We start from the raw sequence: 12,319 nt of genomic DNA, 5'->3' as shown, positions 1-12,319 counted from the left end.
GGAGAGTTGGGCAGAGAGGAACCTGATGAGGTTCAACAAGGGCAAGTGCAGGGTCCTGCACCTGGGGAGGAACAACCCCATGCATCAGCACAGGCTGGAGAGCAGCTCTGTGGAGCAGGGACCTGGGTGTCCTGGTGGACGACAAGTTGACCATGAGCCAGCAGTGTGCTGTGGCTGCCAAGAAGGCCAATGGGATCCTGGGGTGCATTAGGAGGAGTGTGGCCAGCAGGTCGAGGGAGGTTCTCCTTCCCCTCTACTCTGCCCTAGTGAGGCCCCACCTGGAGTGCTGTGTCCAGTTCTGGGCTCCCCAGTTCAAGAAAGATGAGGACCTACTGGAGAGAGTCCAGCGGAGGGCTACAAGGATGGTGAGGGGACTGGAGCATCTCTCCTACGAGGAGAGGCTGAGGGAGCTGGGCTTGTTCAGCCTGAAGAAGAGAAGGCTCAGAGGAGACCTAATGAATGCCTATAAATATCTGAAGGATGGGTGTCAGGAGGATGGGGCCAAACTCTTTACAGTGGTGCCCAGTGACAGGACAAGGGGCAATGGGCACAAACTGAAGCACAGGAAGTTCCGTCTGAACATGAGGAAGAACTTCTTCCCTCTGAGGGTGACGGAGCCTTGGAACAGGCTGCCCAGGGAGGTTGTGGCGTCTCCTTCTCTGGAGATATTCAACACTCGCCTGGACACTGTCCTGTGCAGCCTGCTGTAGGCGACCCTGCTTCGGCAGGGGGGTTGGACTAGATGACCCACAGAAGTCCCTTCCAACCCCTACCATTCTGTGATTCTGTAAAGTTTTGTAGGGTACTTGACATGGAAGGGAGTTATAAGAGTTCATGGTGACGAGGTATTTAGTGGAATTGCATCAGATAATGGCATTTTCTGCGATGCTCTGGTTCTCAGGGAGCTGAAAACTGCTTGGAAGGCCTGACATTCGTAATTACAGGCGTTCTGGAGTGTATTGAAAGAGATGAGGCCAAGTCTCTGATTGAACGTTACGGAGGAAAAGTAACTGGCAACGTCAGCAAGAAGACAAACTATCTGGTTATGGGGCGAGACTGCGGCCAGTCGAAGTGTGAAAAGGTGAGCGTTCCTGGGCCTGAGCGAAGTAGAACTGAAACCATGAATTGTTGCTGTCCAACTGTATTGATCTTTGGTATCTCTGCCAAAAGGAGGCAGCACTGCCAAAAGTGCAGGTTAAAAAGGAAAAGTTGCCTAATCTTCTAGGGCTTTGCTTTTTTTGTTATTTATATGTATATACATACACATATATGTATAAAAAAACCCTTGTTGTTGTTGTGTTCCTAAACATAGTCTTTACTGGAAAGCACTTTGAAGTGAATTATGTAACTCCTAACTTTACTTGACTTTACTTTTAATTCTTACTTTTGCTCCAGGCATCAACTTTAGGGACAAAAGTTATTGATGAGGATGGCCTGTTTGATCTTATTCGAACTATGCCAGGCAAAAAGTCCAAATACGAGCTGGCGGCTGAAACAGAGGTTGGTTAATTACAAACTTAGGGTTTTGTTTTTTGGTTTTTTATTTGATTTGTTTTTAATTTGAAAAGAGTTTTGGTCTCCTGTTCCAGTAGCAGTAACCCTACAGTTGTTAGTTTGACCTCCTAGGTTAAAAGTATTGAAAGTGAAAATTTTGTATTTGTGTTTAAGACTTCCACTTGGGAGCTACAGGGAGCTTTCCAACCATTCATTTTTATAGTCTGATGTTATTCTGTGTTTTAGGTATCTGACTGAGGGAGTAATTGTATCTCCTTAGATGGTTTCAGTTTTAAACTTTGAGTGTTTGTTTATTCTTTGAAAGAAGTATTTGTAATTGATATGGTGTGGTACCCAGACAGGCCCAATATAAAATCGTGCTGTAAACAGGGGACAGCTATATGTAAGCCGTGTGTATGCATAACTGATTTTGTCTTTATGTGGTACTTCAACTAATAATATTAAAGGTAAACTTTTCAGGGAATACTGTAAAAAAAAAAAAAAAAAAACAAAAAAAAAAAAAACCAAAACAAAAAAACCAAACAAAACAGTAACAAGTTTGTTTTTTTTATGCACACTTAAATTTAGTCTGTAGTGGCTGATAACATGTTATTAAAATGTCCGTTAGCTCCATCCAGTATAGATGTTGCTTTGGCACTTCTGATGTGGCTAGACAGGAATTCTTGCATGTAAAGATACTGTTGGTGTCTCTTTTTTTTAATGATGGTGGCACTGGCACAGGCTGACCAGAGAAGCTGTGGATGCCCCCTCCCTGGCAGTGTTCAAGGCTGGGTTGGATGGGGCTTTGAGCAACCTGGTCTGGTGGAAAGTGGGGGTTGGAACTGGATGGCCTAGAAGGTGCCTTCCAACCCAAACCATTCCATGATAGCATGAGGCTTTGTGAGTATGGGGGCTGCTCTTGGAATGACCAGAACATTTCCTCCTTGTTTTTGTGGGTTGTGCTACAGAACCAGGTGGCATCGTGTTCAACGGTGGTTTGTTTTTCAGGGAGGAATATTTCCTTATCTGCTCTTAAAGATTGGTGTTTTTAATCAATACATAAGCTTTGTTACTTTCTTAACCACTCCTGTAGATGTGTTCAAAGACAGCGTGTTGGTTTATTGTATGGGTTTTTTGAATTTTCCCTTTAATTACCTTTATTTTCCTAAGGCAAAGAAAGCAGAGTCAAGACCTAAAAAGACGCCACAGAAAGCTGAAGCTGGAAAAAGAAATTTTAGCCCCTTCAAAAAGGAAGCTGATAATAAAAAACATAAGTCTACTCCTGAAAAAGGAGATACCGTCAAATCTGTCATGAAAGAAACCACTGCTGTTCGAAAGCTTATGGACTTTAAAAGGCAAACTGCAGAGAAGGAAGCCCCAAAGCCTAAAGGGAGCTTGGTTTCTGAGATTACTGAAGATGGAACAGAGAAATTGCTGTGGGTGGATAAATACAAGCCTGTGTCTCTTAAGGCAATAATTGGACAGCAGGGTGAGCAAAGCTGTGCCAATAAACTGCTTCGGTGGCTCCGCAACTGGCACAAGGATACCTCAGAAGATGGACAAGGTGACCAGCGCGGTTAACTTCTCTCTGTGTTCTTTCGTGCCAACCTCACTGCTTGGTTCCCTGGACCGATAAGGGCCTTTGAGATGGCAGAGCGACTCTAGAAATCGGGAATGAGACTGTGGCTGGATGTGGTTTTAGCAGCAGATGGGCCCGGGCAGTGGTGTCGTCTTTTTTTTTTTTTTTCTTGTTGTTGTTGTTGAAGCAGTTGTTCACTCACCACCACTGCCCTGTCATGTAGTCCCATCCCTGCAAAGCAAACAAAACCAACCCAAAACCAGAAAAGCAAACTGTCTGAAGACTTTTTTTTTAAGACTTGTGGTATTCTCTTAAAGAGAATTCTTTTAAAGGTGACTTTTTTTCCCTCAAAAGAAACCAAAACATCCTAGCAGTAATGTATATAAAGTGACCTTATATTCAGCCTAGTGAATTCTTTCTTGCCAAGAGAAGTGTTGGCCAGTGCTGACCTGTCTGTACACATGGTGGAAAATACAGGATGGCAACGTGTCTAAAGGGCTGCCGGCACGCGTGGGCCAGAGTTGAATTGTGAAGGTCCTGGTTCTGCCTGACCAGCAGCCCGTGGCGTGTACTGTGTCATCCCGTAGACAGGTTTTTCTGTGATTAAAATAGTGTTTAAGCTTCACTGCTATCGTAGTGGGTAGTGGGTTTTTTCTGTGGGTGTGTTGGTTTGTTTTGTTGATGGTTTTTTGTTGGTTTTTTATGATGTGGTTGGGAGCAAATTGCAGCAATGATTGTATTGCATTAATAGCACTTCTGCTATTTTCCAATTTAGAATCACTGCAAGTCTTAAACTAAGATGGTTTAAACACTTTTTCCCCAAATAGTTAGGATGCAGATGTGTGTGCATTTTTCATATCAAGCCTTAAATAAGGAAAAACTCCAGTGATGCTAAATATCTTGATATCTGTCAATAAACTAGATGGTCTTTAAGGTCCCTTTCAGCCCAAACCATTCTATGATCTTTAAAGATTTACATGAAGTATGCAGTTTATTTTGTAATACATACCTAGGTAAAATCTGGAATCTTCTTTTATAGCAAAGACCAATAAAACTGGAGGCAAAGATGATGGTACTAGTTTTAAAGCAGCATTACTTTCCGGTCCCCCTGGAGTTGGTAAAACTACCACAGCTGCTTTGGTTTGTAAGGTGAGTTCTGATTGGCAGTTGTTCTGTATTGATGCTGTATCTGGATCCAGATGCAGTGTGCAAGTAGATATCCCCTGAGTTACGAGGGTCTGCTCCCAGCCTAGTTCCACCTGCTCAGAGCAGGGTTACAGGAGAAAATACATGGATGTTTAGATGCCTTTATCAGGTCTGGGGTGAGAATCCAGCAATGGATTTCTGCATTTTTCTGTTAGATTGAGAGGAAGCATATCACAGTGTATTGAACAATTAGAAACGATTTTAAAAAAGAACATTTGGCACTAGTTCTACAAGTTGGAGAATATTTGCACTACATTTAGCGGGAGTTGGATTCTGGCAAGCTTTTCTGACAGACTTGGTCATAGTTTGTATATATCTAACAAAGATCTCTTTCCCAGACTCATTCTGAATTCAAATACTACTTTAGGATGAGAGAAGTTGGCAGGGTTCTGTGTCCACTTCTAAATTTGAATTTAGAAATTAGTTTTTCCTAACTTGTTGGAGCACTGTGTTCCACTGATTGTGTCATGAGAATCAGCTGAGAACTCTGCATTGTAGAAATACCACTAGAGCTAACTTATTAACAGTGATGCTGTAACAAGTTACAGATTTTGTTCTTTGACTTGCAAGAGCTTTCTTAGAATATGATACTACCGTCTTGGAGGAACTGAGAACTGTTGTCAGCTACCTGATCTTTGTGCTGGGCAGGAGCGATTACTCACCTTGGTATCTGAGTTACATAGAGTAACTCCCAGTCTCCCCCCACCTTAGAGCTTTGTGCCAGCAAGCTGATGCTGCGCCCAAAACTACAAGAGACAGAGCAGAAACAGCAGAGAAGCTAGATGTGCTGACTTGTGGTCTTTTCTGCTTCTAGTTTCCGACCTACCTTGCTCACAGCCACTTCAGGTCTCTGCAGAGCATTTCACAGTACTCCGCAGGAGCAGCCAACAGAAGGGTGGTGTGCAAGCTGCAAGAGCAAAGCTGTGCGCAGCTCACTGCTGTGCTGTGGCATGCCCCTGGCAGGGCGGTTTGCTGATAAAGGAGCAGCTGGGTTAGGTTCTCTCGGGGGCTGACATGTAGCGCAGCCCTGTTCCGAAGCACTGGGACTGCTGGGGGAGCCGTGTGTTTCCTAGCTGTTAACTATTTAAAAGCTTCTCTTCCCTTCAGCTTTCAGAGACGTGGCATGTTTCTTGTCCTGACTCTCTGTGTGTATGACTTGAATATGCAGCTGGAAATACCGTGAAGCTTAGCCAGCCTTGGCTCATAGTTCTGTTTCTGTCCCTGGTGGCAGTTCTGTTTAATCCTTCAGAACTGAATCTCTACCACTTTTTTTTTCTACACACCCCCCCCCCCCCCCAAAAAAAAAAAAAAAAAAAAAGTTTCTTCTGGGCATATCTGTTCTGTGTCTGGCTATAAATATTTTTGGAGTGCAAGAGAAAAGGAGTATAAGGAGAAAAAGGAATCAAAGTCACAGTTTGTATGTGATAATGGTGTTGTAAGAGCTTTCTTCTGGAACTCTGAAATACTGTTTCTAATTCTGAGTATGCATATGCTCTTTTACTGATCTGTGTTCTAATTTTTTGTGTGGTTTTTGTGTTTGGACTAGGAGCTGGGGTATAGCTACGTGGAGCTGAATGCCAGTGACACTCGCAGTAAGAACAGTCTAAAGGAAGTAGTCACTGAATCGCTTGACAACACCAGTATCAAAGACTTCTGTTCCGGTATGTCTGTTGTTTGAAGGAAGATTTGTGTTGTGTTAAGAGTCCGGTTGCAGGAGGGACAGTTTCCTTATTACACAGCAGTGTTAGGAATTTAACTTGTTCATCACGTGGAGGGATCCGGCTCTAACAGGGATGGCTTCATTGAGTAAGCCGTTTTATTTCACCTTCAGCTGTAGAATTAAATCCTGTGGTCAGTAGAATCAGTTATTAATCTGCGCAGACTACTCAAGAACTCTGCAGTTGCTCTTCTGCTGCATGGGCCTTGTTTCTTGGAAGATGACACGAGGTTGTAGTCAGTTCTGTTCTGTGAACATAGATTTGTGTGATGAAGTGGCAGAGCAAGAGGTTCACCACCACCTCAGATGTCTAGGAGGGGCTTACCTAACCTATATAAGGCATTGGGTAAAACTCTGAGCAAGACCCTGTTTTATTCCCATCTCATTTTCTTGTCCATATTCATTTTCAGGCACATCCTCATCAGTTAGCGGGAAACATGTATTGATCATGGATGAAGTGGATGGTATGGCAGGCAATGAAGACAGAGGAGGGATTCAGGTGAAAACTGCTATAGTTATTAGCTGATGCCATTGCTAAGAGCACATACCAGATATAGCACAAAATATTTCAAGCCAGTCTGCTGTCCTCAGCCCATGGTCCATAGAAAGTCTCTGACCTATTTTAGAAGTCGGTCTTTGTGTAAGAAGAATTATGGATTGGTAGAGGGGGTGAAAAAGATACTTCTGGAAAAGAAAGCTGGAGTGACGAACTTGGGTGTGTGCACTTCAGGTGCCTGTTCCTGGACGGGTGGATTTATCCTAAGTCTCTGTAGCTGACATCTGCCTGCGGTGGGAGGTTTGGAGTCTGACTGGGGCGGTTGCTCTCTTTAGGAGGCAGTAACACTGAATGAACAGTGTGACATGGGCAGTATCACCCTGTGTTCTCCTTAGCAGCTCCAGTTTTAGCTTCTAAAGGTTTCCTGTGGTCCCAGGCAGTACTTTGACAGTAAAAGTGATACAGATGTTTAGCTTGGATGCAGATGTTTACATTTCAGGAATATGAAACTGACCTGATTTTCACCTTCATCAGAGCAGGAAAAGTTTGTTCTGGTAAGCCTAATAATGCTGAAGCCTCAGGGTTGAGCTCTTTGGACTGGGAAGCGCTGATCTCTTCCTGGTGCTTCATTGTTCCTGGCAGGGCACAGTCAGAAGGCTGTGTGCTCCCTCTAGGCACAGGCTGGGTCAAACCAGCTTGTGGACAAATGGACCAAGTTCTGCAGGTGGACAGCTCTGCTCTGAGCTATTGATCTTCATTCCTTCATGAAGAACAGTCCAGACATGATTGCTGGAAGTAGATAGTGCAAGTGGGCAGACCGCAGATTATTGCGGCCGAGTAGAATAGCAAGCAAAATAATAGGACAGGGCATAGGTTTCCATGGTGTAGAAACATGATTACAGTAGGAGGAGTTTTATAGACTTGCATCTGTCAAGGATCTGACTTAAGGCAGGGACTAATGCTGCTTGGTATGACACTTTAATTGTTCTTGTTATCTGATGTAATTGTTGTGTTTAAATCACAGGAGTTGATTGGTTTGATCAGACACACAAAGATACCCATCATCTGCATGTGTAATGACCGCAACCATCCTAAAATTCGTTCCTTGGTCCACTACTGTTTTGATCTTCGTTTTCAGAGACCTCGTCTGGAACAGATTAAGGTAAGGCGGCTGTGACTGTATGGGCTGCACTGAATTACTATCAGTAACTTCTGTCCTCACGTGACAGAACTTACACAGAATTGGAAACACCACTTAAAACTGAATGGATCACCTCACGGAGTAACTCTGCTTTTCAAAATGCGATGTCTGAGTTTTTTTGCCTTCCCCAAGAATGAAGTGTCCCAAAGCCTCTCAGATTTTAGAAGTCTATCTTAAAGATATCCAAAGATTTTTTTTTTTTAAAATGATCATGTGCTTTTTTACACCAGTGACAAGGCATGACATGTTTATGAGAAAAAATTTATATTATACATGCTTTAAACATCTAGGAAAACATGGTAACGCTCTTTCAGATGTGTCAGTGTGTTCTTGTAGGGTGAAGAATTCATAGGAATTCTCTGGTGACAATTTCTCAACTGTGTGTGTTGCAGGGTGCCATGATGTCTATTGCATTTAAAGAGGGTTTAAAAATCCCACCACCTGCTATGCAAGAGATAATCCTGGCAGCAAATCAGGACATCAGACAGGTCAGTACCAATTCAGCGTCAGTGTCCATTCAGAGAGCACATTATGTACTAATTCAGTGTAGTATTTGAACAGTATTACTATTTTTTTCTGTTTTCTGCTTGAGTTTTCCGTTTAAATGCTATTATGCTACCGTATTGTAAATTTTGTTCTTCAGGTTTTACATAATCTTAATATGTGGTGTGCAAAAGACAAGTCACTGACTTATGATGAGGCTAAAACAGATGCCAGCAGAGCCAAGAAGGACATCAGACTGGTAAGTGTAAAATACTGGATTGGCTTTTACTGTCATATTCTGATGGAGTCACTGGGCTTCATAAGCAGCTTCTGCACTAAAGCACTGATAGCCTAGATGCAGGGAGCTGTCAGATTTGCCACAAGCAGTTGAAGAGCAGTAAATCCAGGAGTGAGTATATATTTTGATGTACTGGTCTCTTGTGTAAGAGGCAATTACGAAGCTAATACTTCTCATTCTGAGTCCTCTGTTTAGGAGGTAATTCTCTTAATATTGGAAATGAAACACAGTTCTCGAAACTGGTGAAGTGTTAGGAAGGAAATACTGACCATTGAACTTGTACTGAGGAGTTCAGATACGGCTGTGTACCATCACGAAAGTAATTTTTTTGATCTTGTGCTTTGTCTTATTGTTTGTCTTGACCTGCACCCCACTAACTTACTGAAATACCATTTACTCAGGGCCCTTTTGATGTTGTCCGGAAGGTTTTTGCTACTGGAGAGGAGGCTTCTCGCATGTCTCTCATAGACAAATCGGATCTTTTCTTCCATGACTATTCCCTAGCCCCTCTCTTCGTCCAAGAGAACTATGTACACGTGAAACCAGCCGCTGCTGGGTGAGTTATTCTGTACCCTAAACTGACACAGGCTATCGTGTCAGGGAGTTAAACTAGACTAAAAGCTGTCTGGATATTTCTGCTTTCTAATACAGTCAGCTTTGTTTTTTGCAGAGGAAATCTTAAAAAGCACTTGGTTCTCTTGAGCAGAGCAGCTGATAGTATATGTGATGGTGATATAGTGGACAAACAAATTCGTAGCAAGCAAAACTGGAATCTCCTTCCAACACAGGTGAGCAATTAACACTCATGTGCTTTATGGATATCTGGTGTAAAAGACTGAACCTTAGAAAGTGATGCTTCAGTACAGTTTTATGACCTCTATATTGTTCATACTTCATATGGTATTCTCTGTTCTGCTGATGAGTGGAGCAGTTTCCTAGATTCATATCGTTGAACCCATGCTGTATTTTGAAATGAAGTCTTCTGAAACTTTGAAAAGCTTGACCCTTCTTGATGAAGCACCGGAGCCCTTGGCACACATCGCTCCTGACGTGCAGTCACAAGCTGGCTGTTTCACTGGTGTGCTTCCTGTCCTGGCCTCTCAGCAGGCTGGTGTTTGTCCCGAAGCACAGAGGCCTGGAGCTTCGTCACTGTACTTTTGATGATAACTGAAACACTGATGAGACTTGACCTTAAAGGATCGTGACTGGTATTGGAGAATGTGTCCCAGATTAAGTTGGAAGGGGCCTCTGGAGGTTGTCTAGTTGTTGCCTCTGCTTAGTGCAGCCCAGACAGATGGGTTGCTTGGGGACTTGGCTAGCTGAGCGTACATAGATTCGGGGTGCTTTTTTGGGAATGTCTCCTTCACTGTGTCAGTCTGGTGGAGATCACAGCGCTTGTTTGTGTGAAGTCAGCTGTCTGACTGCGCTCAAAACTGGACATGAGAAGCAAAGAGGTTTGGTTTTTTATGGCTTTTAAAACCCAGTTCATTTCCCAGCTATTTTAGAACATGATGACAAATAGGGTGGTACAAGAGATGGTGTAACCTGAAAAGGGTTGAACAGAAACAAGCAGCCAAGAAAACGTTCTCCTAGAGCGAGCTGTTTCCGCTGTGGAACTGTATTCAGTACCCCCTTTCAGGTGGGCAAGTGGGGTAGTATGTCATGGTGTCAGTGAGACCAGTGCCTTGTGATCCGAGTTCAGCGTGTGTGTTGCTTTTTCAGGCTATTTATGCAAGCGTTCTTCCAGGGGAGCTGATGAGAGGTTACATGTCCCAGTTTCCGGTCTTTCCCAGCTGGCTGGGGAAATTTTCATCTGCGGGCAAACACGATCGTATCATTCAGGAACTGGCAATGCACATGAGTCTCAGGTAGAGCTGACCTTCCTCTTCTGGGTTATATCGGTATGGGTGTTTAGTTCTCATGTAGTTCATTACCTGCCATTAATTCCCTGCTGTGCTTGGTACAAACGTAAGTGTATGTTCTGTGCATATGTTCGTATGTTGTTGTTGGCGCTTTCTTAGCGCTTAATCTGGACGATCAGACTGCAAACACTTCCAGTGTAGTCAGCAGTACTGTGACATTGTTGTTTCTCCCCTGCAGCTGTTGCTTCTCAGTTAGGGCTGTGCTTCCCCAGGCTGCGTGGTGTTTGAGTACCATGGGTCGGTTATCCCTGACGCAGGTGCGGCAAAAGGAATGGCACAGAACAGCTTGCGGTTAACTCTTAAGGCAGCTGATTATCCACTTGCTGAGGGCCTTACCTGCAGGCTGTTTGTGTTTAGGAGCAAGTGGTGGTGGTTGTGCAGATTTACTTACTACTTTCAATTTGACAAAGGACCCAGACATGCAAGAGGACAGTAAATATGGAGTATTTGTCGTATTTGCGGGATGCGCTTGTCCAGCCCTTGAAAGACTTTGGAGCAGACGGTGTACAAGAAGCTATAACATTCATGGACTCTTACTGCTTGATGAAGGAAGATATTGAAAACATCATGGAAATAAGCATGTGGGGAGGCAAACCCAGTCCTTTCTCAAAGCTGGATCCCAAGGTAAAATTCGTTAGTGATTTTTTTTTTTTTCCCCCTCCTTTTCTTCCATGTCTTTAAAAAGAAATCCTAGTATAGTAGCTGTGGTATTATGAATGTGCTGCTGAAAGGCTGAAGTTGGTGCAGCTGCTTATTAGCTGTAAGTTACTTAACAGTACTCTGTAAATCAGCTGTCTAACATACTACTAAAGGTTCAGGGTTATGTCCTAAAAGACAGTTGTTCATTCAGGAGTCTTACACCTGTTGTAGGTGTATGTAGGAGTCTGATCCCTGGTGTAAGGGTTCACTGGGTGTTGGCTGTGTCTAGGGCATGGAAGTGGAACACAGAAGGGATGGGGAAAACCCTGGTACCTTTCTGCAGGCAAGCTCCTGGCTGTGTGCTGCATCACCTTTGTGCCTAGCGCTGCCTTTCTTGCCATCGTGCAAAGAAGGGGGGACGCAGAACCATCTTGGTTATGGTGTGGGGATGGGAGTCAGAGGCTGGCTTACGGCTTGTATCTTTCACAGTCTGGTTAGCCTGGATGCCAGACCTGGGGGGACTTTGGTGCTCCTGCAGTGCCCAGCTTGCCCACTGCAGTGGTTGGACCATCACCTGGTAGAAGGTGAGCTTCGGCTCAGGTCCCTGCTACAAACTAGGCAGGTGTGAGATCTGAACCGTGATCTCCCTGTCTCAGGTTGGGTGCTCAGGGAAAGAGAGCAATCTTCTCTGCTGATGACCAAACCTACACTACTACCAGGTGTTTACAGCTAGTTTGAACATGCTGCTGGTGTGGCAGGTGTGCAGTGCTGCTGAGGGTGGCTTTGGTGTGACTTGGATTAGGTGGTAGCAGAACAACAGTGCTAAGATTATTGGAGGCCCAAGCAAGAAGCATCTGAAGATGCACGCTCTTAGCTGAGGATTATGTGGGACTCATTTAAAATGAGCCTTCACCATACAGCTTGTGGATGCTTTCTGTGTCCTTTTGGGAGTGTCCTCTTCTACATGTCTTTGGTCATATCTTCCTAAAGGAAAGATGATGTGGAATCCATAGCCAAGGGGCAGTTAGCTAGCAATCTGCAGTTGGTAAGCTGATGCTCATAGTGTTTCCTTCCAACCGAACAGGTCAAAGCAGCTTTTACACGTGCCTACAACAAAGAGGCGCATCTGACTCCATATTCGCTTAACTCCGTCAAGACATCTAAAAGGCAGTCGGGATCTGCGGCGACCTTAGGACTGAATGAAAACTTGACTGTGGAAGAAATCCAGTCTGATGAGGATGAGCAGGACACTGTTGAAAGTGATGCAATGATTAAGGTGACTTA

The 12,319-nt window shown here is 44.0% G+C and overlaps 1 protein-coding gene across 2 annotated transcripts in view; it reads left to right on the top strand.

The window, feature by feature from the left end:
* Positions 1-12,319, top strand: part of RFC1 (replication factor C subunit 1) — a 46,399-nt gene that overhangs the window by 29,842 nt on the left and 4,238 nt on the right. For both annotated transcript variants that reach the window (XM_075420709.1, XM_075420708.1), the window contains 14 exons: positions 902-1,081; positions 1,396-1,500; positions 2,665-3,058; positions 4,113-4,222; positions 5,826-5,940; positions 6,407-6,495; positions 7,517-7,654; positions 8,086-8,181; positions 8,337-8,435; positions 8,876-9,030; positions 9,145-9,262; positions 10,197-10,342; positions 10,807-11,020; positions 12,120-12,311. In XM_075420709.1, coding sequence (XP_075276824.1) covers positions 902-1,081; positions 1,396-1,500; positions 2,665-3,058; positions 4,113-4,222; positions 5,826-5,940; positions 6,407-6,495; positions 7,517-7,654; positions 8,086-8,181; positions 8,337-8,435; positions 8,876-9,030; positions 9,145-9,262; positions 10,197-10,342; positions 10,807-11,020; positions 12,120-12,311 — 2,151 coding nt within the window. The remainder of the gene's footprint in view (positions 1-901; positions 1,082-1,395; positions 1,501-2,664; positions 3,059-4,112; positions 4,223-5,825; positions 5,941-6,406; positions 6,496-7,516; positions 7,655-8,085; positions 8,182-8,336; positions 8,436-8,875; positions 9,031-9,144; positions 9,263-10,196; positions 10,343-10,806; positions 11,021-12,119; positions 12,312-12,319) is intronic.

This window comes from Opisthocomus hoazin, chromosome 5, assembly GCF_030867145.1.
Source record: "Opisthocomus hoazin isolate bOpiHoa1 chromosome 5, bOpiHoa1.hap1, whole genome shotgun sequence".
Lineage (NCBI taxonomy): Eukaryota > Metazoa > Chordata > Aves > Opisthocomiformes > Opisthocomidae > Opisthocomus > Opisthocomus hoazin.
This window is presented reverse-complemented; position numbering and strand designations above follow the sequence as displayed.